The following is a 26,302-nucleotide window of genomic DNA, read 5'->3' as shown; positions in this document are numbered from 1 at the left end:
CCACCAACTCCAGGAGTGACTTAGCTTCTCCTCCTCAGTGTACCTTTCTATTAAAAAGAAAAACTACACTGGGATTGTAAGAGATTGGTTTGCAATGCCCTTTGAGATCCTCAGGAAAAAATTTACATGAATATTGCATCTATTCTAAATCTCCCCAGTCTATCACCTGATAGCTGGAGGTACCTGATTAGGCGAACGGATAAGGAGTGTGCCATTTTCCAAATTGTTGGAGCACCCCGAGCAGAAACAGGTGTTCAGGAGCGAACAAGTGAATGAATGCATCACTTCAGTGATTTCAAATCTCTGATTGGGCAGATTTCCACTTTATTCTATGCTTAAAATAGCAGCATTCTCTGTCCCTTCTAAGCTTGCTGTGCTGCAAAGAACATTTATGTCAAGTAAATTGTCAGTTACTCTCCCTTTTGTCTGGCAATTTGGTACCCATGCACCTGCCATTTTTACAATCAAACGTAGCAGCTTTGAATAAGGTATCTGGATCTAAAATGCTTAAGTAGTACTTGTTTTCTAAAATGAAATGGGAGATTTTGCCATTGTTTAAACTCTAAGTGGCTTTGAAATGCCTTCTATGCAGACCAAATTAGTGCAGCTGCTGTAATGCTGATCTTATAGCAGATTATTCTGCTTCAACAGGATGCCTTTGCTTTTTTTTATTTATTCTTTTAAAATAAAGTCTTACTATTGTATACACCTGTTTGAACAAAATGAATGAAAAACTAGGATTACAAAAAACACTAGGCATCTATGCTTGATTTGGATCAGAAAGTTAAAGAATGTCTAGTGAACTATGCTGAGGCTTCTGGACTTCCTCAAGCTGAATCTGTAGCTTTGCACCTACCCTGCATGAACTCACATGCCGGAGATGGAAGGGAAATAGACTAACTGCCTCATCCAGTGACAATGACAGAATTGCTCCTAGAGCAGTCGGAACCAGTGGATCCAGTTCACATTCCCTTTCCGAATACGCCAGTTGTGGATGTCTGGACAAGGTCAAATAAGACTCGTGCACCAAACCTGGTTGTCTAGAGTAGGGCTCTCACAGTTCCCAAACACTGCCAGTAGGATGGTACAACTGGCAGAGGACTCCCCACTCCCCAGGGTATAGAGTACCCACTTCTCTCTTGGCCAATCATATCTGGTCATGGGACAGAACCTGGATCTTCTGCGGCTCCTATTTTATGCCACCTCTTGCCAGATGCCACAAAGACTCCTGCAGGGCCTCAGACTCATCCAAAGAAAAACTCGGATCCCTTATCTCTGGCAGAACCAACGGTTGCCCCTCAAGCCTGGCAGGTGGGATGGGAAAACGCCTCTGCATTGTCAGGATAGTCTCTTCTTGTGCTCAGAGGAGTGCGGCCTGCTTGGTGAGACTGATGTACCATGGGGGGAAGGTCCCCAGCCTAGATTTGACTGGGGCTTCATTGCCTTCTCCGTGAGATGTTTTGAATCTCAGTTCCTGACTCTCGTGAGTTCTAGGGGCAAAAGAGCAACAGATGCTGACTTGGTAGTAATCTGAGCCTCACCCAGGCTCAGATTTCTACCAAGTCAGAGCCTCACCCAGGCAGCGCTGATGTTCACTTACTGAAAAGGAGCGAGGACAGGAAAATTTTTGAACCCCAGGACCCTGGGCGTAATCTCAGACTTCTTGGGGAGAAAGTTCCCAGGTGGAGGGAAAAAAACAAAGGCCAAAACTGATGATGATTCACCGGTGTTACAACTCTGTTAGTGATAACATCAGTTTTCCCCGTGCATACATGGCCTTTTTATCTAATTATACTGTGCTAAAATATACTATAAAGACTATTAAAATTACTAAAAACTGCTGCAGTAAAAAAGGAGCCAAGGACACCAAAGATTCCAACTCAGACCATCCGGCAACACAAACAAACCAGAGCAGCATTGGCCCGCACCACTTTTTATGCCCTCAGTTCAGAGCACAAGGAGAGCTACAGCGTATACATAGGCCAATGGACACTGCCTGCAAAAAATTCCAAACTCAGGCGCAAGGTGCACACATGTATCCCATGTATGGAATACGCCTAGGGACCATCACTCGAAGAAGAATACAATGTTCTACACCCGCGTGACCAAAACTTGAAAGACTTCCAGTTTGGTAAGATCAGCACTCCTGTTACAACACAATACCAGAAGCAAAGCTTTTGGTGAAGCCATCCATAACGTCTTGGACTTTTGAATGAAGGAGGAAGGCTGGGCAGAGCCATGCCTGTTTATCTCAATAGCGTGGAAATATCTTCCTCAGTAGCAGGTTTTCTGCACGTGTACTCTCAGACCGCTCCTCATTGTGACAAACCTGTTGCCTCTGGTTATCCCTCGCTCAATACAACCTTTTTAGGATGAAAGGAGGACCATCACCACAGTGGTCTTTTGCTGGTATGACCACGTTACAAGGAGAAAATATTCTAAGTGCAATTAAAAGAATACTGTTAAATTATTTATACCTTGCCAGTGTTACCAGCTCTGCAGACAGTTAAAATGGAATTTTTAAAATATAGTTTCCTTTTCAATGTTTAAGCTGTATTTACTGCTTGCATTTCACATTCCATTTGAACAATTAAAGCAGAATAACAGTTTCACTTAATTATAGTCAGTTTAATGCATTAGTTTTGATGCACTTATACAAATGTGTTTGGTTTGCAAAACTGCAGGTGAATTTTTACAATCAACACACAACACCGATTGCCTTTTTTCTTCAATATATATATTGAAAAACTACTGTTTTACAAAACCTACATTCTGAAGTTAAACTGCAAGATAGTATGGTGTTCCATTAATTCACAGATGACAGAGAAGAAATTAATCCCTCCCCATGAAATTTCAGAATGATGTGCTAACCAAAACTGGTGCAACTTTCTATTAAAGCTAAATAGTAAACTTCAATAAAGTCTCAAAAATACCATGAAATACTGCAATGAGAAAAACAATCTGCCTGAAAAATGCCAGCTTCAAGGAAATTCCCCACCTTTACAATACTTCAAACTCACTCCTAGTAGTGCTTTTAACGCAGATTTCCATTTACCTAGTTTTATAAAGATGTACTGTATTCCACATTAATGAGTGTTATTCTGTGTAGGAGCTACAATCTTCCCATGTTCATCTGCTGCAAAAGTAATTCCCTAATGCAATTTTCAAAACCCCTGGTATCTGTGCACCATGAGTACCTATGGTAATTAAACCACCGCTTTTCAATTATAGCTGCTGCTGCGATGTACCAAAAACCTAACAATAAGGTCTTTGTGTGAAATTTCACTGTAGACCCTGCAAAAGCTCAAAATACTTTCGTTTTACAAGGTATCTTATATTATTTTTAGAGTGCAAGCTATTTGGTGTAGGGAGCATGTGTTACTCGGTCGTTGTATGCAAATTTACAAAGCTTCCAGCGTACTGATGATTTTTAATCCGATTTCACTTTAACAGTCAATGACAGCGCATCTTTTTGATTTGCTGTGATAGGACATGCAGGGCTGAAGATACCGAAGAGGACTAATGCCCACAGAGAATGATCACCTTGTCTAAAATTCTGCACTTGCACATGACTCATTTGCTATGAGAATCCATTAAGCGCTATCTTCATTTTACATATTAACATAAATGGACAATGTGAAAAATGACATATTGGATTAACATTAAAGCCCTTCCTACAAACTCCCAACCTCTCTGCTTTCCCTTCCCCCACCCCCATGTTATCATTTTTCAGGATTTGACCAAACAAAAGCAAAAAGAAACCATTTGCAGCATCAACCTCTATTGATCAGCCTTAAGTGGGACTCCATCTGTCAAGTATTAACAGCTGGCCCTTACGAAAAAACAAGACAGAACAATGCCTGCCACATTTAGAGAGGACATGAAATAACTATCTTTACCTTTTCAGGTTCAGTTTATGTATTTTATTTCTGCAAATAGGCCACACAAAAACATTACTTCAATGCAAAAGGACTACAGAAATATAATTAGAGAACTCCAACCAGCTGTTTGTTGTATTCCGTCTTCAATTTAAACATCACGTTAGAGTATAATGATGTGCTCTGTAAAAGGAACCAGAGAGCCTATACTATACGTACAGGTAAGTAGTCAATATTAGTCACTTGATCTACAGTGGGATTATTTTTGCACCACAGAATTACTTATCTGCTCTATTATATTAACATATTTTCCATAATATTTCGAATGCTGAGAATAAAAGCAAACTACAACCACTAGATATTAAAAAGAACAAAGGTAAATAGTTCCAGCAACACAAACTTAACTGCATTTGGAAATGTCACAAAGTTCAACATGCTTCAACTAAGTTCAAAGGGAAACTTTCTGTTCTGCCCACATGTTTTGTTGACCTTCCTGGCACGCTATAAGACCCATCTATTCACCCAGACCTATCTTACTCTTTTTCATTCAAAGAAGAGGTGGATTAAGAGCAGCTGGTTTTAACGGAGGCAGGGTGGTCCTTAGTGTTTAAAAAAAAAAACCACTAACTCAGATGATAATCATGAGGGGATCTGATTTTTTGTTTTTATTTGTAACTTGATTGTTCACATATTTAGAGCTGGTTAGACATGCACTATATAAACGTGAAAAATAAGAGTCAGCTCATCGACTTGCATAAATAAGCATTACTCCTGAAGTTATGCAGATTCATAACAGCTGCAAGTCTGACCCTAAACACTTCGCTATTAAGATGATATATTCCTACTATTTCAGTATTTATAGTGATACAAGGTTCAAAATGAAGAGGGAAAGGGAGACCAGATCAGGTTAGAATACAGGCAAATTTAAGCTCAAAACTTGCAGAGACCTGGGCAGGCATAAGGGTCCACCCATGCATATCCCTACACAAAATCAGACCCATGGTGCATAAATTTGAGAGGAGGAAGGCTATCAGTCTCTAATAATTGCTTCTGAAAACATACATACTATTTCCTATGGGATACACAGTAAATAATCCCGTAACATTTTATCTAACAGCTCAACTACAGGATTCAAATTGAAATTCCCAGTTGAGTATTTTTCCCCATAACACATGCCTTTAAGTAATTTCACCAACCTAAAAACACTTGTCTATATTTATAGTGCCTTAGAATATATATATATATAAATATAAATTCTGGCACATCTGCCTCTCAGCTGGTGAAGCTGTCAGAATAAATAGAAGGCAATATCTGGAAGAATGACAACACATGGGTCAATGTCAAATACAAGCCAATCGCTGTCAAGGCAGAAGCCAAATTCCTGCATTCAATTTAACTAATGTTTTCCAACTTACATACCACCATACCACTTAAAAACAAAACTGTTTCCTCTCCCTGTTTCTTTTTTTTTTTTTAAATAGGAGTTTTTATAAAACTCGTAGAGGATTTCAGATTAAATAACTGTTTCAGCAATTTCCTCAGTTACTACAATATATAATTATAATAAAGGGAACATTTAACAATTAATTGAGCCTGCAAAAGCTAAACCTCAGGAGTAGGAGTTCAAATGCTCGCTCACTAAGCAAAAGGGCAGTGGATTTTAACATAACTGCAGGAATTCTCAGTCCAATTAGATTCTAGGTAAATATAAGTCTGGTTCCACTGTGTTTGGAATTCTATTTGATGCAGTCCATTGGACAGACATTAGTATCAAGCCTAGAAATTCAAACAAAAGATGACCAGGCATCTTCTACTGTTTTCCTCACTGTGCTAGTGCAATACAACACCACCTCCAGGCTAAAAGTCTGAGCGACAGTGGACTGCAGACTATTTCACAGCCTGCAAAGGACTGGCTTTGAAAAATGACTGCTTAAAATATAATCAGAGAATGTACCACAACGTGAAAAGTATGCAAGATCTCACTTTGAGACATCTAGTGACAACTGTGCAGCAGCATTTCACAAGGGTACATTTCTGACCTGCTAATTCAGTGTCTCTTTCATTCTCTGATGCCTATCCATAGGATAGCTTAAGGGGTTATGCTTGCTCCTAAACAGCACCTAGGGACAGAACTCTTACCAAAGCTTTCAACTCATAACACCTATGCCCTCAAAGGAGTCAGTGCTCAAACTGTTTCACTCAAGGTATCTTCTCCGGTAGCAAGATCTGGGAAAACTTGAATTTAACTGCAATAAGTCAACAGTAATTTCCCAGAGTTCATAAGACCAATAGGAGATTTCCCAGAAGATGAAGGTCTGAAACATCCTGAATGGCAGAAATACAGTTTAAGGTCCTGTCTTGTTCTCCAAAACTTGCCCAGATACTCCACAACTACTACTAAAGTTGGGACAGAATATTCTATTAAGTATCTCCCTACATGCTTTAGGGAGCAGCAGCATTCAAAAATCATGTCTTTCCTAACTTGTAATAAAGAAAGCTCACAATCTGTTGAGTAACATGAATCTGTCTCAGGCAGTAATGTCTATCAAAAGAAAGAACAGAGATCCAAATTACAACATCCCTACTCTCTAGCAAGGAGGGCTCCACCCTCTCCCCCTAAGCAGTGTTTGATAGGAGTGTGCCTTATCTGCTGAGCTCTCTCTTTCCTTTGGCAACTTCAGCTACACTAAATAAGCATTTCATCCAGCTAGCTATGAAGCACTTAAAAAGCAGGCAAGTGTTACTGCCAATGCTCAGAGTAAAAACTTCTGATAATCTAACATCTTGGATCTTCTGAGGGAAGCCATAAATGTTCTTCTGTCCAGATCTCTCACGGCCGGTCTTAAGCAACATACGGTGCAGTCTGGCAGAAAAATATGATACGACACCTTCCAGGATATAGACGGGTATTATCCTTACTCTGTGTTTCCATCACCTAAGCAAGGGGAAGATACTTAAAAACAAACAAGTACCATTCAAAGTGTTTCAAAGGCAGCTTGTTACCACCTGGAGTTGCAATCACATCCGTTCTTAAAGGTTAACAAGGAAAGGGGCAGATCAGAATTTGGAAAAAAAAGATTTAAAAAAAAGAACACAGATACTATAAGAAGTGGTGTTTGGCATTTCAGTAAGTGTAAATATAAATATAGTGTAAGTATAAATAATACAATTATTTTTATTTTATTATTTATACTATAAGAAGTGGTGTTTGGCATTTCAGTAAGTGTCATTATTTCCTGCAAGCCAACACGAGGGGGCTGGCCCTCAGACACCAAAAAAGTCTCCAAATCACTCTGGCCATTAGAGATGTTATAACATTTCTGAAGCCTGGACCTATATGAGGGCCTCTAGAACTATGATGTTGAGCTGCGAATCTCTTTCCTTTCAGATATTTTAACCAACTGAATGGTAGAGAGCTGCCTCATTTAAACCATGATCTTCCACATACCAAAGAGATAGCTCTGGCTGGGTAATACTTCAGTGCAATTCTTGTGATCAACAGCCACAAAGAGACACCAGTTTGCAGTTTTACCTGTAAATCAGTGAACTTATGCCATGTGTTTCTTTATGCATTTGTGCTTCTGCTAAGGAAGGCTGGTATCTCTCCATTATCCATGCCTCCAGTGGTTTACAACTCTGGAGTTCAGACCTTACACAGTTCATTCAAGGAACATCTACTAATAAAACATTCTCCCTGAGGGGAATGCCCAACACTACTTGGGATCCTGGAGGATAAAGACAGTGCTGAAAGGTACTATTCGTCCCACAGAAGCACATTTAGCCTCTGCTACCAGGCCTTTGTTCCTGCTACTCCACTGCATCTGTTGCATATAACTACTGACATCATTGCTGGAATGGATCCTTACAAATCCTTTTAATCCTTGTAGATCCTTTTAAATGGTTCTGCATAGTGAGTGCAAACAACACTGCTCTCATTTCCAAATGATTACAGCAAAGTGTTTCTCTGTGGATCAACCTCAATTGGGGGGGAGGGGGTCAAAACAACATTCCTGCACCCTATCATTGGTGGCATGACTACAGTCCACTTGGTAATAACAAAAACCCTTGTAAAAATGAGGAATTCAGCGGCACCTTCAAGACTAACAGATTTATTTGGGCATAAGCTTTTGTGGGTAAAAGTGAGGTTTTTTTACCCACGAAAGCTTATGCCCAAATAAATCTGTTAATCTTTAAGGTGCCACCAGACTCCTCGTTATTTTTGTGGATACAGACTAACACAGCTACTCCTCTAAAAGCTCCTTGTGTGTCAGGTTCTAATCTTTATGAAGAACAATGCCCCCTTGACCATCAGCTGCTGGTGGGGGGGGAGGGAGAATCTAGAATACTTGTATTTTGGTTCTGTTTTATTCCATTCATCAAGACAGAGGTTGGAAAAAAGTTCCTGGAAATTGACAGGCCCCCTTAACAAAGTCCAAAAAACAGCCATGGATCCAGGGAGACAGACAAAGCCTTCCTGTTCCAACTGGAGCAGTAAACTTGACAAAGAAATTTCTACAATCTGATTTATCAGGAATTCTGATCCTTCCCTACCCAGTGCCAAATAGTACACTCAAAGGTAATCTGCCGGGATGCCCAAAGAAAGCTAATTTTAAAGTTAATGAATCCACTGCAAATCCACAAGAATGATTTCACTATTCTTAATGTCCTTTAAGTTTTCTTTCATGTCTCTGCCCTCTGGAATGAAGCTGATAAACCAGAGGTCTTCAAACTTTTTCATGACAACCATAACCTAGAGCAGCGGTCCCCAGACTTTTGAGGGTCACGCCCACACACACACACACCCCGAGCCAGGAATGGAGCTATGGCGCAGGGGGGAATGTGGACAGGGGTAAGAGGGCAAAAGCTGGGGGCCAGGTCTGAGGCCAGGAATGGAGCCGCAGCCAGCAGCCGAGGCCAGGGGCTGGTGCGGGGCCCCACCGAGCCAGTTGTGGTGCAGGGAGCTGGGGACACGGCTGGGGGCAGGACTGGAGCAGAGCTGGGGGCAGGGAGGGGCTTTCTCCCCATCCCAGTGGGGGCTTGCCCGGGCCCCTCCGCACCTCTCTAAACATTCCTCCACACCCCTCGAGAGGGATGCACCCCACACTTTGGGGACCTCTGACCAAGAGGGTGAAGGGTGTTCCATTCAACTCATTTTCAATCGCGTGGCCCCATCTTCCACTCATTTATAATCACAAATTCCCACAACTCCGTCTATTTGTGATCATGCATTTCCATCCATTCAGCAACTATATCAATTACTTACACAAAAAAGTAAAAATACATCACTAGCCTAATGCTAAAGCTGAAAGCAAAAAGAGGAGCGCCAACACCATGCGACTAGGCACTTCTCTGCTGACCGCAGATTGAGAAACACTTAAAATAAAGGTGGAAAAATAAGCAATCCTTTCACAGGGTTCACTAAGGAGATCAGCAGGAGCGCAGCCAGAGTTAATGTGGTGATGCTAAACTAGAGTTGAAAATCTTAGCCTTGTCTACACCACGTAGCTACTCCAGCTACATAGCTGAGTCAAGGTAGCTTACATCAACTTACTGTGGTGTCCCATTGACTTATCTTAACCTTCTCGTTCTGGTGGAGTACTGAAGTCGACCTGGGAGCGCTCTGTGGTCAATTTAGTGGGTCTTCACTAGACCCGCTAAATCGACCCCCGCTACATCAATTGCAGCAGCGTCAACCCCCAGTAAGAGTAGACATGGCCTTACACTCCAAAGGAGTGTTACAGACTGTGCATGAAGACATATTTAGGAGAACTTCAGGTCTAGTTTAACATACAAAGAACAGCCTTCATTTTCTTCTTCCAACTATTCCTGCTGAAGCTTGAACTTGAAAGGTGCTTCCCTCCTCTGTCTAAGACCATCACTGAAGAGAAGTGGCATAGAGATTTGAATAAGATGAAGATGTTTTCTTATTAAAAAAAGAGACCATCATGCCTTAAAGGCCAATGCATACCTTCAGCGACCCACCTTTTCAGCTCTCTAATCTCAGAGCAATTTCTCCATGGTGAATTGGAGTAGCATTGACAGACTTGAGGTAAAAGCACCTTGCATTACACAGATAGTCCCTAGCAAGGTCAGAAGTAGACAGCTATAGTTAATTTTAACTCAAAAAAAAAACAAGTTCAGAGAAAAGCTAGCAAACCCTCACATTCAAACCATATGGCATTCATTGAGTATGAACTCATGGAAGCAACACTTACATTGCAATAGACTAGATAGGATGGCACATAGTTCCTTTCAAGATAAAGGACTGACATCACAAAGTAGCAGCTAGGCCTTATTCACACCACTGATAGAAACTTGTTAAATATAGCTAGGTTAACTGCTAAATATAGGTCAGCAAATCCATACTACAGCATGCTCACAACCATGTATCAACAAGGGGTACTTAACAGTGTGCCCTGAAAAAATCTGGAGAAGTGTCCTATTGTGTCTCAGCTGCTGATACCAAACACAGAGGACTTTGAGTGTTTTCCCACATAGGGATGTCCTCCTTCACAGAGAGCCAGGCAGTAAGAGGACTGACTACTCCAATAGCAGACATGGTTTGGAGAGGTGGCCTGCACAGTAGATTACTGTTAGAATCTGCTGACAGTAGAAGGCTGTATTATAGATGGACTCAGTCGTCACTGTAAATGAAAGGAAACATAAGCCAAATCATCTGACTGGGTACAGCGGGTGAAAGAGAAATTAATCTACTTTCTTGATCAAGCTAACTCATACCATCACTACAGCCCATGCTGAAGAAGCCTGTAAGCAAATCTGGATACACCCTGTGTAATAAATCCATTTGTTACCATGACAAATTCATTTGGACAAAAGCTGCCAGACAAAAAAGAAACTAGATTAGACATGGGGGAAAATACTACAGGGCTAACCAAGTTTACGCAATATGGGTTTGTGTAACTTCAAATAAAAATATAAGGGCTAAGCTACATATTCAGACTCATGGCGTAGATGTGCATGTAGCAACACTGTATGCAACATTAACTAGGGGGACACATTCATATTCTCAATAAAATACTGCATCTTATATTTATCTAATCTTTCTTCCAAAAGGATTCCAAGTAATTTTATTAACAACTATCTACGTCCAACACCAGTGAAATGCAGCCACTTCTGGGCTGAGAAGAACTTAAGATAAGAACTAATGGTCCCTCTAGCCCAGTATACTGTCTTCCGACAGTGGCCAGTGCCAGATGGTTCAAAGGGAATGAACAGAACAGGGCACTGTATTGAGTGATCCACACTATCTCATCCAGTCCCAACTTCTAGTAATCCGATGATTAGGGACACAGAGAATGGGGTTGCGTCCCTGATCATCTTGGCTAATAGCCACTGATAGATAAACTCCTGGAAAATAGGTCTAATTTTTTTTTTTAAACCCAGTTCTACTTTTGTCCTTCACAACATCCCCTGGCAACAAGTTCCACAAGCTGACTGTGTGTTGTGTGAAATAGTACTTCCTTATGTTTGTTTTAAACCTGCTCCCTATTAAATTTCATTGGGTGATCCCGGTTCATATGTTATGTGAAGAGACGAATAACACCTCCCTATTCACTTTCTTCACACCATTCATGATTTTATAGATCTACCATTCAGTCATCTCTTTTCCAAGCTGAATAGTCCCAGTCTTTTTAATCTCTCCTCATAGGGAAGCTGTTCCATACCCCAATCATTTTTGTTGCCTCTCTCTGTACTTTTTCCCATTCTATCTTTTTTGAGATTGGGCAACCAGAACTGCATGCAGTATTCAAAATGTTGGCGTACAATGGATTTATATGGTGGCATTACAATATATACAATATCATCTATCCCTTTCCAAATGGTTCCTAACACTGTTAGCTTTTTTTGACTGTCACTGCAGAAAACTATCCGCAGTGATTTCAAGATCTCTTTCTGGAGTGGTAATAGCTAATTTAGACCTCATCATTTAGTATGTATAGTTGGAATTATGTTTTCCAATGTGCATTACTTTGCATTTATCAACATTGAATCTATCTGCCAATTTGTTGCTCCGTCACCCAGTTTTGTGAGATCCTCTGTAACTCTTCGCCATCTGCTTTGAATCCAACGATATTGAGTAATTTAGTATCGTCTGCAAACTTTGACACCTCACTGTATCCCCTTTTCCAGATCATTCATGAATATGTTGAACGGCATTTGTCCCAGGAGAGATCCTCAGGGGACCCCACTATTTACCTCTCTTCCATAAGAAAGAAAACCAACTGGTAGACAGAGGTGCTGCACAGCAGAGAGTTTAATCTGGAAGGGAACTTCGGCCACAGACAGACAGAGATAAACTTCTGTTCGTATGAAGAGTGATGGAACTTTAACATTTATGCAGATCAGAAAAGTCCTCAGTTTAAGACATCAGATAAAATCAAATCAAATGCATTGTTTTTCTTATAAGCAACCAACAGGAGGGTTGGAGTTAATTAGGCTACCCAAAGTGCACACACCTTTAATTTACAGCTTCCTGGACTTTGCTGTGTAAATTTCACCAATTTAGACTCCCTTGCACCCATTTACAATTGTGTAATTTGCACCACCAACCCATTTGCCTCTGAATTTTTCCTACCACATGTAACTGAAGCAAATCAGAAGCGAGAGAATGAAATCTTAATTTGCATTTAGCCTTCTTTAAAACCATACCGTAATCACTATACCATTTAAGACAGCAATCCAGTTAAGACATTATTTATAATATCCTGCAGACAGCTAATCACCTTTTAAGATGGTTGCTAAGCTCATGCCTCTCCTACAAGGAACCTTGTAGTGGTGTAATTTTTCACCACTAACCATGAATGTCAATGCAGCAGAGAGAGAGAGGCAAGTCAGAGGGCAAAAACGGAAAGTGAATAACCACGTTTCATACCAGGAATCTTCAATTGTGTTAGTTACTGAATAGAAAGTTTAGTTCAGATTAAGTTATTAAAGTTATTTTAGTTCAAACTATGTTATTGAGTTAAGCTAAAATCTTCTTAACTAATACTACTATTTTCCCCTTCTTTGAGTGATTTGAAAAGCCTGACAACCTCCTGGAGAGGGAGGTAGAATACCCATTTTATGGATTGGGAAAATGGGTACAGAGAGCTTAGTGATTTGCCCATGGTCACTGGCTGGAGTTAGTGTCTCAGCTGGGAACAGAAGTTGGGCACCTACTCCCTTATAATTTGTTTGCTACATTTCCCCCCCCCCCCCAAAATAATAATAATGTTCAATTAAGTATCTTCTATTTGAAGAAGCAGATCATTCTCCCACGTTGTCAACCGTGTGTGCTCTCAGGTGCCTAATAAGGTCCGACTGATGCTCGGCCAGCATTTACAGAATTCTTACCGTGTATGGATTCTCTGATGTTTCTAAACGTCTGTGCCATGATTGAAGCTTCTCCCACATTCAGTACATAAATAGCATTTCTCCCCACTGAGCGATCTCTGGCCGATAAGGCACAAGCCCTAACTGCAGTTTTTGCCACATCTAGTACATAAATAAGGTTTCTCTTCCAAGGGGATTCTCTTGTGGTGAATAAAGCATGAGCAATCACTGAAGCTTTCCCCACTTCCACAGCATTTATAAGGTCTCTGGCCTACGTTTATTCTCTGGTGGATACTGAGGTATGAGCTCAGAATGAAACTTTCCCCATACTCATTACAGTCCTAGGGCTTTTCAGCCATCTAGATCCTCCAATGCTGGACAGCTTTTTTTGAAAGCCAAGCACACTAAAATGGACTAAAAGTCGTCCTGCTCTAGAAGAGACCCACCTAACTGGGATGCAGTGTTGTTGTGCCCTTTTCAATAGCTGTCACTTTCCACTGCAGAGGTGGCACTAAGTGGCAGCTGTTTAATGTTTCACGGCAATTAAAATATTTACAAATGTATTTATAAGTTAATAATGTATGTATGCATGCATATGTGTAAAACAAATACATAAGTGTGGAGAGAGGCACGGACCCAGGGGTGAGCTGCAGACGGTTCGCAACGGTTCGCGCGAACCGTTTGCTAAAATTAGACGCCGGACAGAGAACCGGATGCTAAAGTTCTCTGTCCGGCGTCTAATTTTAGCAAACGGTTCGCGCGAACCGTTGCGAATTCTGCCTCCACCTCCTACCATGAAGCTCCTCCTTGCTTCTCCTCCCCCACGGCTTCCCGCGAATCAGCTGTTCGCGCGGGAAGCCTGGGAGGGCTGAGAAGCAAGCAGGCTTCCCCGGCCCAGGAAGACGACGCTGAGGTAGGAAACTGGGGGGGGCGTGTGCCCCGGCCGGTCCCTGGCCGCGGCCCGTCCCCGCCTCCCCGGCCGCGACCCTGCCCGGCCACCCCCCCCCCCCGTACCCGCGTTCCCAGCCGCGACCCTGCCCGCCCCGTCCCGGGTCCCCGCCCGACCCTCCTGGCGCGTCTCCCCCCACCCCACGTTCCCGGCCGCGACCCTGCCCGGCCCCGCCCGACACTCACCGGCTGCGGCACGGCCCCGTGTCCCGACCCCAACCCCTCCCGGCCGCCCGGCTCTGGCGCACCTCCCGGCCCTGCCGGGCCACCACCTACCGGGATGCTCGGCTCTGGACACGGCCCCCCACTTCCAGCCCGGCCTGGCCCCGTGGCTCCAGCCGCCCCTGCTGTTTTGCCATGGGGCAGGGCTCCGGCAGCGCGGGTCTGGGCGTGGTGGCAGCGCCGGCTGGCCAGCTCCAGCTCTGGCCGCAGCCCTCCTGGCTCCACCCGACCAGCCACCTGGCTCCGGCCGCTGGGCTCCGCCGCATCCTCCGGCCCGGCCGCGACTCCTGTCCCGGCCCCGCCACGTCCCGGCCGCGCGGTAAGGGGGCTGGGAGGGGGTGTTGGAAAGAGGGTAGGGGAGTTTGGGGGGGGGGGTGGTCAGAGGGCAGGGAACAGGGGGATTGAATGGGGGCAAGGGTCCCGGGGAGCAGTCAGGAAAGAGCAGGGTTGGATGAGGTGGTGGGGGCACTCAGGGACAGAGAGAAGGAGTAGGTGTATGGGGTAGGGGTTCTGGGGGGCCATTGAGAATGAGAGGAGGGGTTGGGTGGGGCGGCAAGGGGCAGTCAGGGGACAGGGAAGGGGGGGATGGGTCAGGGGTCTCGGAGTGTGTGTGTCAAGGAACATGAGGGGTTGGATGGGGCACGACCCCCCTCCCGGAGGGGGGGGAAGGAGGGAACCCGTTGTTAAAAATTTGGCAGCTCATCACTGCACGGACCTTTACATTTAATTGTCAGTCTAGGAGATTTGATTTCCAGAGTCCCCACCCCCCTCCCAGACATGTGGGTTCCAAAGCTCTCTTTTCTAGAAGTGAGTAAAATAATGAAAAACTAGATTGACAATGGTTTGACCAAGGCACAGCACAGGCAAGCTTTGTTTTTAATTCTTCTGTTCTGCCAATGCATTTCTGCCTAAGTTTGGAATACCTCTAATATTCCAGTACAGGGAGCCTTGTAAGCAGATTACTAATCATTCCAAGTTGTGTAACATGGACTACTACGAGAGACCAAAAAGATTTTCTATCTACATTTTAAGCCAGGACCTTCAGCAATGAAAAGCCAGTGCATTAACCCACTGCACCTCCACGCCTACACAACAGCTGTTCTTAATACACTGAATGAGGTCTTGATCCTATGACACTGAAAGTTAGACTGCCCCAAAGTTTATCTTTATGCAGGCTCCCTGCTGTTATTGCACTAGTGATCAAATATTAGTAAATTCCAAGTCCTGCCTGTTGAGAGCAAAACTATTACGGTAATTGATATCTCCAACTTGTCAAGCATGAGATGTGCTCTTGGGAAATAAATTAGTAAACAAAGTGCCAACTTTTGCATAGGCAAGAAAGACTTAAAAGAGCAACACCTTAAAACCTCAAAGAATTTACCATTAATTACTGTATATACTCGTTCATTAGCCCGTTCGTTTATAAGCCGACTCCCCCCAAGATGGATAGGTAAAAATAGCAAAAACTGTATGACCCTTTCATAAGCCGACCCTATATTTCAGGGGTTGGCAAACTTTGGCTCCTGGCCCATTAGGGTAAGCTGCTAGTGGGCCTGGACGTTTTCTTTACCTGGAGCGTTCACAGGCACGGAGCCCCTCAGCTCCCAGTGGCCACGGTTTGCCGCTCCCAGCCAATGGGAGCTGCGAGAAGTGGCACCACTTCCCGCAGCTCCCATTGGCTAGGAACATCAAACCGCGGCCACAGGGAGCTGAGGGGCTCCGTGCCTGTGAACGCTCCAGGTACACAAAATGACAATGTATTAGATATTCAATTCAATGATTCCATAGGAGTTTAAAATCAAATTAAATTGGCTGGCACACTGAAGAATCCACCATAAGTGTAAGTTATTCCTATTATTGCCCTGAAAGAAAAAAAAAACTGACAGTACCAGTATTCACTGCTAATAAGTAAATGTGAAGTGTCAGTACAGTACCTTTCATTGAAGGATCTCAAAGAGCTCTATAAAGGCTGGTATGCATTCGTTTGTGGGGGTTTTTTAATCTGACAGGGAAACTGCAGTGTAGACACATTAAGAGATTTGTCTAGTATCAAAAAACAAGACAATGGCAGAGTGGGTACTAGCTTCCTGGTCTCCAGACTCATTGCTATAGTCACAGTTGCTATAAATATTGCTTCCCTGAAGACTGGTTATAAGGCTGGCAATAGAGTTCTAGTAACAAGCTATACAAAAGGAGGAGTAAGCAGGGCCGGTACAGGGTTATGGGCACTTGCATCTCTTTCACTCCCCGCAAAGAACAAACTTGTAAACTTGTTTTCTACATTGCCACTAGCCTAGGACAGGCTTCTTGAGGTTCATTAATACCATGCTGGAATGCCATTTCAAGATGCATCGAAACTATATTCAAAGCTACTAGAGGAGGTTAACTTTGCAAAATTGCAGCCTATTTGGGGCAGGGACTGTGTTTAACCAGCTGTGTACACTGCCCAGTGAAACAGCACCCTGACCACAATATCGAACAACAACAACTGCAATAGCTACCAGGCATCTTCCCATACCAACCAGAAAACGATGTCTAAATTCCAGCTAATGAGCAAGGAGAATTGCATGTTTACATTGCAACTGAACGCCTGTACTGGAAAGGTGACGAAATACTGCACACAAGTCAGGCTAGAATATAGAACTGGGACTCATTTGAAGTAGAAGGCTCAAAAGAAATACTGCAACATAGCATAGCTTTTCTGCCTACACTGGCCACTGAAACAGTGGGCCTTATTAACAGGGAAGCCCCCCCAAAAAAGAACATTACACATTTTGGGAGCAGCCCAGACACCTAGAAAAAGGGACTTTGCTAGGTTAACTTGAAAATTATTTATGCTGCTAGCCAGTGGCAAACTTCAGGCACACATGCCAAGACTGGCATTTGAAGTTTATCCCATGGGCAATCTAACAAGTCAGCAGAGGGGGGAAGCTGACATGGTCTAGTGCAGTGCAGATAGTCTCAAGTTTTCGATATCATGAACCAGCCTGCTGCCCTCCTAAACTGTGTCCAGGAGATCTCAGGGTCCAGCACTGAGAAACACTGGTCTAGTACACGTTAATCTACCCTCAATGGGAGGTGATGCATTTAGGAAGACGATAAAAGTGAAGAGGGTCATGAAAGAGGACTATGGGTAGGGGTAGCAGTGAAGAATAAAGCCTTGTCTACAGCAAGAAACTAACTGGCTTTGCCTACTGTGGAGTAAAAAGAACAGGAGTACTTGTGGCACCTTAGAGACCAATTTATTTGAGCAGATTAACAGACAAACTAACTACAGACTAACACAGCTGCAACTCTGATTACTGTGGAGTAAGTTATTCTACAATAGCTATTTCAGAAAAGTTCCCCTATGGACACGCTATTCAGTAATAATCACTCTGCTCACAAACCAGATTAATTTTTCCTAAATAAAAAACACTTATTCCAGAACAGAACATCCACAGGCGGAGCTATTCTGAATACTTATCGCAGAATAACTTATTTCACAATAGCTCTGCCAGTCACTTTCCTCACATAGATCCAGCCTAAGAATTTAGGTGAGGCATCTCAAATTCTAGGTCAGCGTTTCTCAAATGTGGCGCCAGGGGCTTTTCTTGTGGCCACCACTTTCTGAGCTGTGATTGGAGAGGACGCTTGGGGGGAGGGGGGAGCAAAGCAGCAGCGACTCCCCGTTGCTCCTGGATGTGCTGCCTTGGTGTTGGGGCCGTGAGCAGGGATTGGGCCCTGCTCCTCTCTGGAGACATCTGGGGCACAACGCTGAAGGTGCAGGCAGCCTGTGAGTTCCCAACCTTCCTAGGGGCAATGGGGCTCAGGCTTCGGGTTTCAGCCCTGAGGTGGCAGGGCAGCAGGCTCCAGCCAGAGAGCTTTGGGCTCTGTTCCTGAGCCCCATCCCCAGGCTGCAGGGCTTCAGGCTCCAGCCCCCGATGGCCTCTCCCACCACCCCCCCAGCCACCCACCCCCACTCACCCCGGGTATTTCGTTTAAAATAAAGACTTGAGTTCATGCCCAATCAGAATTTGGGGAAATGTAGGGGACTTGAGACCAAGAGAGTTAGCATGTGTTTTAACCCCTTTCTGCAATGACCCCTACTGGAGAGCACATACCCTCCCAGCTAAAACCACCAGGGTACAAATTCATGCACACAGTGCTGTATGCGACAGCCAAGAAATGGGAAGGCAAGTGCACAACTACAGTCCACGTAAGCACATTTTAAAGGGTTCTTTACCTCCAGGCCGGTAGACAACATCATCCTCCGTGATGAAGGACGTTATTTCACCATTGTCGGTTCTCTCATAGCGAGATTTCTTCTTCGGCGGCTTCTTTTTATTTTTCTTGGTAGACTCCTCTGTGGTTGCACTGTTGTTGTCATTGTCCTCATCTTCACTGTGGTCACTTTCGGCGTAATTCTTGGCACCTCCTTCCAAAGTGCAGCTCCGACGAGGACGGGAGTTTTCACTCTCTCTCACTTTCTCTCTCTTGTCTCGCTCCCTGTCCCGGTCCCGGTCCCTGTCCTTCTCTTTGTCTTTGTCCTTCTCTTTGTCAGCTGTCATGATTCGCCACGTGCCTTCTTCTGTCCTCTCACGGCTGGGCCTCCGTGAAAGGTAGACAGTAAGCCTGGGCTTCAGTCTTCTGAATTTCTCACTCAATTCCAGGAAAAATTCGACCACTCCAAGAACCCCAGCGTTTTAAAGAAGCTCTTGAAAGAAAGAGAAAAAAAAAAAGAGGAAACATTAATACTCAGAAATCCCTCACAATCCCTCCAGTTCTGAAAATCAAAAAGGAACCTACAAAAATATTTCAGTTTGCATGAGATAAAACTGTAAAATTCGTGAAGCCCTTTAAAGCAGCTGTTTGATAAGTGAAATGCTAGCTTCAAATACCTTGCAGATAGTTTACACAGCAGCTTTCATCCCCAAAAGATCCTCAAAGCTCCTTACAAACTAGGCACAAAGATAATTTAATCCACCACTGAAATATAGCTACCTTTGGAGTAGAACATGGTAGGTGTGAGAGCACACAGAGTTTTAGGTCAGAAATGGAACTATACGATTTAGGAAGGGAAAATGTAATTACCAGTATTTGAATCTGACCAAGATATAAGATTTCCAGCCCCTATTCTCACAAGTACCAGGGAATTTTTAACAAAAGGTCATGATTTCCATTTTACATCACAATCAAGTAACAGTACCTTCAGCAGCACAATATCCAACAGAGCTGACACAATGAAGAGTACCACATCCACTCAACCACAATTCCTGCCCTTACTGCAGTTCCCAAGTATCGGTTGGGAAGTCTCCCCTTCACATGTTGAACTAGCCTGAGCACACTTAGCTTGCAAGATCCAACAGGCTCACACAATAAGGTGGCAACATGCCCAAAGCTGCTCCTGCGGACACCACAGGTAGCACACAGCTTTCGCTTTGTTTGTTTTTCCAATAATGGACTTTGTAGAGGATGAATAGCAGTACCTCCTCTTCATCAATTACTTTTCTTCTTTAACAAAAAAATAAGCATACCTATCTTGTCCCTTTCATTATTGTAAGCAGTACTAGGGTACAGACTGTGCATTTAGCTTTTTTTTTTAATGCAAGGTTGGATTGGGCAATTATACTTATTTCAACAGCATTTACAAGTGAATAGTATGTGATAGCTCAGAGCTATGAGCCAGGATCCTCAAACTGCAAACCAGCCCTGGACAGTGAGTGCACAGAATTTTACACCCCTCCGCCCAGAAGAAATCCCCCTCTCCTCCCTAAAACCCAGATATCATACCATCACCTAATACCAGTCAATTGGAAGGCTGGAATACAGAACACTATTACATATAGTTAGTCTCCTGTTCTCTCCTCTAGGAACTAAGAAATAATTTACCAGTAAATGCCTTTTCTACCACTCCAGTCCAACAATCTGGACTGACAGGTTGTGTGTTACATCTTTGAGTGACAGCCAGCAGCACAAACAACAGTGTTAGAATTTTTGGCAACCTCTCTTCTGGAAAGCCTCTAACAGAATTTGCACCAAATGAGGCATCCATAAGCACTTCTTAAAATTGTTCAATAGAAGGAATCTGAACTAGTCACGGTTATGCATATGTCATACTATTTTCCTGAAAATATGCTAACTCAAAGGGAGACATTCCCAAGGAAGAGATCCAAGACAGACAAAAAAAATTAAAAGAAACTCTGTATTCTCTAATCTGTCAATCCAGGGTTATGGAAAGCAATCCATACCATTTAGATATAAAGTAATCAAGGAAATTAGGAAAGTACCATTGCTTTAAGAACTCTGTGACCAATTGCTGCACCTCAAACAAAAGTTACTCAATCTAAAAAGCTTGGAAAGACGTAAAAGACAACCGCACTGCTGCCTTGAATCCTCTTCCATGGAGGAGCTTCTGGATCTTGGTAGTGTCTATCCACTTTAATATATTCCTATTCCCCCTGAATATCGATCATAGAATATTAGAGTTGGAAGAGATCTCAGGAGGTCATCTAGTCCAATCCCCTGCTCAAAGCAGGACCAGCGCCAACTAAATCAGGACCAACACCAACTAAATATAAAAAAGTATTATGGTCCAGGGGACTAGATGGTTCTCAGGGATATAGAACTTTTCCCATTTAGGTTGCCCAATTCAAACCCAGATCAGGATGCTAGTAACCAAGAACTTATCTAGTGGTTTCTTGGTGACAAATAATAAAATAGCCAGGTTAAAAGATGGAATAAAGATACCCAAGGCCTGCCTACTCCAGAGCTTTCCATCACTATCACTAACAGAGCTGTGACACTGGTGAATCATCATCAGTTTTCCTTGTGCATACATGGCCTTTGAAGCCAGTAATTAAAGGAGACTGTGACCAACTGAGGTGGACAAAGGACAGTTTCCAAAAAGAGATATTCCCTGGTGGATCAGCTGTAGCTTTCAATTATTCCAGCTTGAAAACGCAGCCCATGGTACTAACTGCAAGCACGAAATCAGGAGCCTCAAAAAATGCAATACCCCTTACATTAAGCTTCTGAAACTGCTTAAGATTAAGAAAAGGACATTCAGACTTTTAAATTTTTTTTTGAGAAATAGAAAACTGGTTCTGTGCATCTGAAATCTCTTAAAACGGGCTACAATAAATTTTTGTTATTGACTACTACTCCCACCACTGAAAATACCCAAAAACACAAAAATGCTTTCACTGGCATGTTCAGGCTGGGGCTTGAATCTGAGGCATTTCCTGAATGAGCCAATCATCCAGGTAAGAAATTATTCCAACTCCTTTATTTCTTAAAGCAGTTACCATCATTCTGCCAACACAAGGTGATCTGATGCAAGTCCAAAGAGAAGAGCATAGCAATGAAGATGTCAATTGACCAGAGAACTCAGTGTTGGCAAGGGTCTACAGCAACACACTGATAAATATCCTATATGTTGAGAAAGCCTGGATAATTCCCCTGGGTTAACTGCTAAAATAAACTCTTCGTTGATGTCATATAAGGTTTATTTTGGGCACCAAACCAATTTAGCCATTTTAAATCCAAACCTGGACAGTTCCCGGGGGCATCTCAGAAACTGTAAAGACAAAGAATAACCCTCTATCGCACATGATGATACTGATATGCTGCCTCTTTAGATAAGAGGCAGTGGAGAGAATAGTTTCTGTATGGTGAAACACTGGTGACTATTATAAGAACATAGAGCATACATCAGAATTTTATTTGGATAGCCTCTCAGGATTGATTAAACCCACCCATCTGTGGTTATTCTTATCCACTGGCTCAAACCCCCGAGGACACAATCAGGGAAAGTAAGTACAGATAGGAAGGGAAAAGAAGGCTATGCAAAAACTTGGTTTTTAGAATTTGGTTCCTGTTTCTCTCATCCCTGGGACAGGAGAACACCATCGACATCTCCCTCTCCTCTAAAACTAGAAGGCTATTTTGATTCAAAGATTCGGAGCAGAGATGTCTAGTAAAAGGAGACAGACTGTTCTATTTTTGGTTTTAGTCAAATGAGGAAGGGAACATCCACGCTAGATATAAATTAGCAAGCAATTACACAACCCACTACCTTACACTGAAAGGTAAGGATACCAAATGGAATCTCATACGGAGACAAGCAAACCAACATCTTAAAACAAACAGCAAGTCTTGCCACCACTGCAGGGATACCCTAATTTAGAGGTCTTAAGGTGCCTTGAGTGGCTGCTATAGTTTATATAAGGCCTGAGTTCCATGAGATAACCAGAAAGGAGCTACTGCTTCTTCCCGCTGGTTTAATCCTCAAGCCATTCTAACAAGGCATGTGATGAGCACAAGTATACGGCAGTTTCTAATTGGGATGTGGCTAGATCCAATGACCTTTTAAATTCCACCTTCACACATTTGTCAGTAATGCCCTTGCTGACTTCTACAGACAGGGATAACATTTCTTCCCCCAGCAACAAGAGCAGAATCTACTTGCAGGGAAATGCCCCCTAAGACAGACTTAGCTGTAGATAACCTACATATTTTCCCCCGGAGCAGATGGCATGCAATTTTCTATCAGGATTAGCCCCAACTTTTATAAATTACATGCTCCACAGCCAAGTGACTGCAAAGCAGCTTCGTCAGCTTTTCCTTCCTCTATCAGGAGTGGAAGCTCATCTTTCGCTTAGAGAAAGTCAGCCTCGTAACCTCTTCAATATTGATACAGTTTATGGCCCTCCGCATTAAGTTATCTTACAGACTCTGCTGGAGGGTGAGAACCTTCCTCTTCATTCAATGGTGAAAAATACCCATTTTGGGGAAATTATGTTTGACTGACAGGATTTTGAAGCCAGCACCACCACAGTCCAGCTAGTCAGACACCTGCTGCCAAGATCATGCTGATCTGGGAAGGGGAGATAGATGGCAGAAGCAGCCTTAACAAAACCTGGCCAGTTTTTTTCCAACCACCCAAGATAAAGAACCTAGGTATGAAGCTGCACACGTGATCCCAGGTGAGAATGAAAACAGAATTTAAAATCTCACCTAAGGATTTAAGGGCCCATGCCTGACAGCAACAAAAGCTTCTCTTACCAAATTGATCTGTGTTTATATTGTCCGTCTCCTGAAGCATTCCAGTCATTTTCTCACCTTTGACTAAGGCTATGTCTACACTAGCTCTTTTTTCAGCAAAACATATGTTGGTCAGGGAATGGGGGGACGGGGGAACACACTCCTGCCCCACGTAAGTTTCACTGACAGAAGCACCAGTGTGGACAGAGCTATGTCAACGTGAGATGCTCTCCCACCAGCATAGTTAACTTTTTATTTGCAGAAAACCGTACACCCTTGCCCCATCCCCTGCCCCACCTCTTCTCCGAGGCCCTGCCACTCGCTCACTTTCACCGGGCTGGGGCAGGGGATTGGGGTGCAAGAGGGGTGAGGGCTCCGGGGTGGTGCTGGAGATGAGGGGTTTGAAATGCAGGAGAGCGCTCCAGGCTGGGACAGGGGGTTGGGCTGTTGGAGGGGCTCCGAGCTGAGGCAGGGGGTTGGGGTGCGGGAGGGGATATAGGCTCCAGGGTGGGGTCAGAAATGAGAGGTTCAGGGTGTGGGAGGGGGGTTAGGCTGGGGCAGCGGTCAGGGCATGGGAGGAGGTTCGGGGCACGGGCTCCGGGCCATCCTTACCTCAGGCAGCTCCCAGGAAGCAGCAGGCTATTAAAAGTCCGGTTGGCAGCACAGGCAGGCTCCATACCTGGCTCTGCGTGACTGCCAGCATCTCCCTCTGGCTCCTAGGTGGAGGGACGGTCATGTGGCTCTGCACGCTGCCCACACCTGCAGGTGCCGCCCCCTCAGCTCCCATTGGCCACAGTTTCAGGCCAATGGGAGCTGCTGAGCTGGCACTGGGGGCGGGGGGCAGTGCACAGAGCCCCCTGTGGCCATCCCTCCGCCAGAGGGAGATGCCGGCCGCTTCCCAGGAGTCACAGGAAGCCTGCCTGCAACACCAACCGAACTTTTAACAGCTGTCAGCAGTGCTGACAGGAGTCGCCAGGGTCCCTTTTTGACCAGGCATTCCAGTCAAAAACCGGACACCTGGCAACCCTACATAGACATAGCCTAAGGCAGCTCAGGGAGGACCAAGAGTAATCTCAACATTTAAGATTACTGGTTAAATTGAGCCCTAATTGGAAGGTGCAGCTTTATTGGGGGATGCTTATGCCAGAGCCAGGCTTGAACCAAGTGATTTAACGTGACTCACTTTGTAGGAGGACTGGACTCTGAATGAGTGCCAGCAATACACAGAATACAAACCGAACTTGGTCTGGCTGATTGTAAATTACCTTAAGGAACAGGTCAGACCTGCTTCCCACAGCTGGATTTTCTATTGTTATCACCAATCCAGGAAAAGGCAAAATTATCTACCAAAGAGAGAGACTATGCTGCTGTGCACCAGAGCCAGGTACTATCAGAGGTACTGTACTGGACAGAAGGCACCAAAGAATACCAGCTCTGTGTGACATGCAAACATGGAGGATACAAAACTTCCACAGGACTGCCTATTTAAGGACTACCCACAAGTAAAGACTGCAGGATCAGTGCCGTAGTTAAATTTTTTTCATCTCAGATTAAACTAGAGGAAAATAATAAGTGATATATGTAAGGTACAAGTGCTTTGTTGTATGCACAGGAAAATAAGTCTCTGCATTCAGTGCTATTGTTTATTAAATCAGAATGTATTCATATCAGCTTTTTATAGGACACACACATGCTTGGACAATCTTTCATATAAAGCAGAGTTTAGCTCAGTTTGCTTGTCCATCTGTAATCTAGTGCAGGAGCTTCCCATCTATATTTTAAGTATTGTTAAAAGGCACATGATGAAAGCCTCTCATAAGCACTGCTCAACATCGTTCCACAAACAGATCACATTTCCTAGGATTCTCACAGAGAACAATTCACAATTTCAAAAATGTGGAGAGGATTAACTGACACCACCATGAAACAATACATCTGTTTTTATTTCTCCATGAAAAAAATCCACCACATTAGAGCAGTCCTAGAATCACTGGATAGCTAGAGAGGGGAAATAGTTATAGGACCTCAGTTGTGTAGACGTAACATGGGAAATCCAGAAGAGTAAGGTAAGGCAGGAACTACTAGCAAGCACCTAATTAAGATTAAACCATGGTTACCCCAGAGCAAATGCTCTATAAATTAATCCTTTATTACTTGAACAGTGATTCAAACATCTTTCAAGGTCCTTGGATATTTTATGCCTTTGCAATAAATGTCAACACATTCTCCAACACACACATGCACCTCTGCCCTCTAAAAAAATCTTTTTGGCACAGTTACCACAAAAGAAAGACAATTTAAAGATGGAAATGGATATCCCATATGGTGATGGAATTGTCTGGCAACAGAACTGAAAAAACTAAGAATGAACTTAAAAATCTAATTTCTAGAATAATGTATATATGTAGATATATGATTACATATACATTGCACATATTTAGCAACTTTTTTTAAAAAGGCACAAACATCTCCACATTCAGAAGCCATGCTGTGGCCCAATCACACTTTTAACTGAACATACCACGCAAAATGCTCAAAACTAATCTGCTTACTTAACATTATTCATCTGTCACAGATGTTGCGATGGGTTAAGCACTTTTAGCATTTTATACATAATTGTGCTTGGATGATATGGAAACCATAAAACTAACACCATTACAAAAATATAATGTGCCATGGTTTTTTGTTCTCTAAAGTAAACTGTGCTAATACATCACGTATATTGCCAAAAACAGTAATTACACAGATGTTTAAAGCTGGATTAGGACAGTAGAAGTAAATACATTGAAAATCTTAGTGGTTTTTGGCAAGCTCTATGGCTTGGGTTTGCAGTAATTTTACTCACTGGCAGCTTTACTCCCACTGTACACAACAACCGTCAAAGCAGCTGCTTCTGT

At 43.4% G+C, this 26,302-nt stretch overlaps 1 protein-coding gene across 11 annotated transcripts in view; it reads right to left on the bottom strand.

Moving 5' to 3' along the window:
- Window positions 1–26,302, bottom strand: part of RERE (arginine-glutamic acid dipeptide repeats) — a 391,036-nt gene that overhangs the window by 255,561 nt on the left and 109,173 nt on the right. For all 11 annotated transcript variants that reach the window (XR_005590298.1, XM_039508664.1, XM_039508660.1 and 8 more), the window contains exon 2: window positions 18,607–19,077. Coding sequence is in view for 10 of the 11 variants with exons in the window: in XM_039508664.1 (XP_039364598.1) it covers window positions 18,607–18,931 (325 nt within the window). In the remaining variant the exon portion in view is untranslated. The remainder of the gene's footprint in view (window positions 1–18,606; window positions 19,078–26,302) is intronic.

The sequence above is a fragment of the Mauremys reevesii genome, linkage group 21 (assembly GCF_016161935.1).
Source record: "Mauremys reevesii isolate NIE-2019 linkage group 21, ASM1616193v1, whole genome shotgun sequence".
Taxonomy (NCBI): Eukaryota; Metazoa; Chordata; order Testudines; family Geoemydidae; genus Mauremys; species Mauremys reevesii.
The sequence above is the reverse complement of the archived record's forward strand: the minus strand, read 5'-3'. Positions and strand labels throughout refer to the sequence as shown.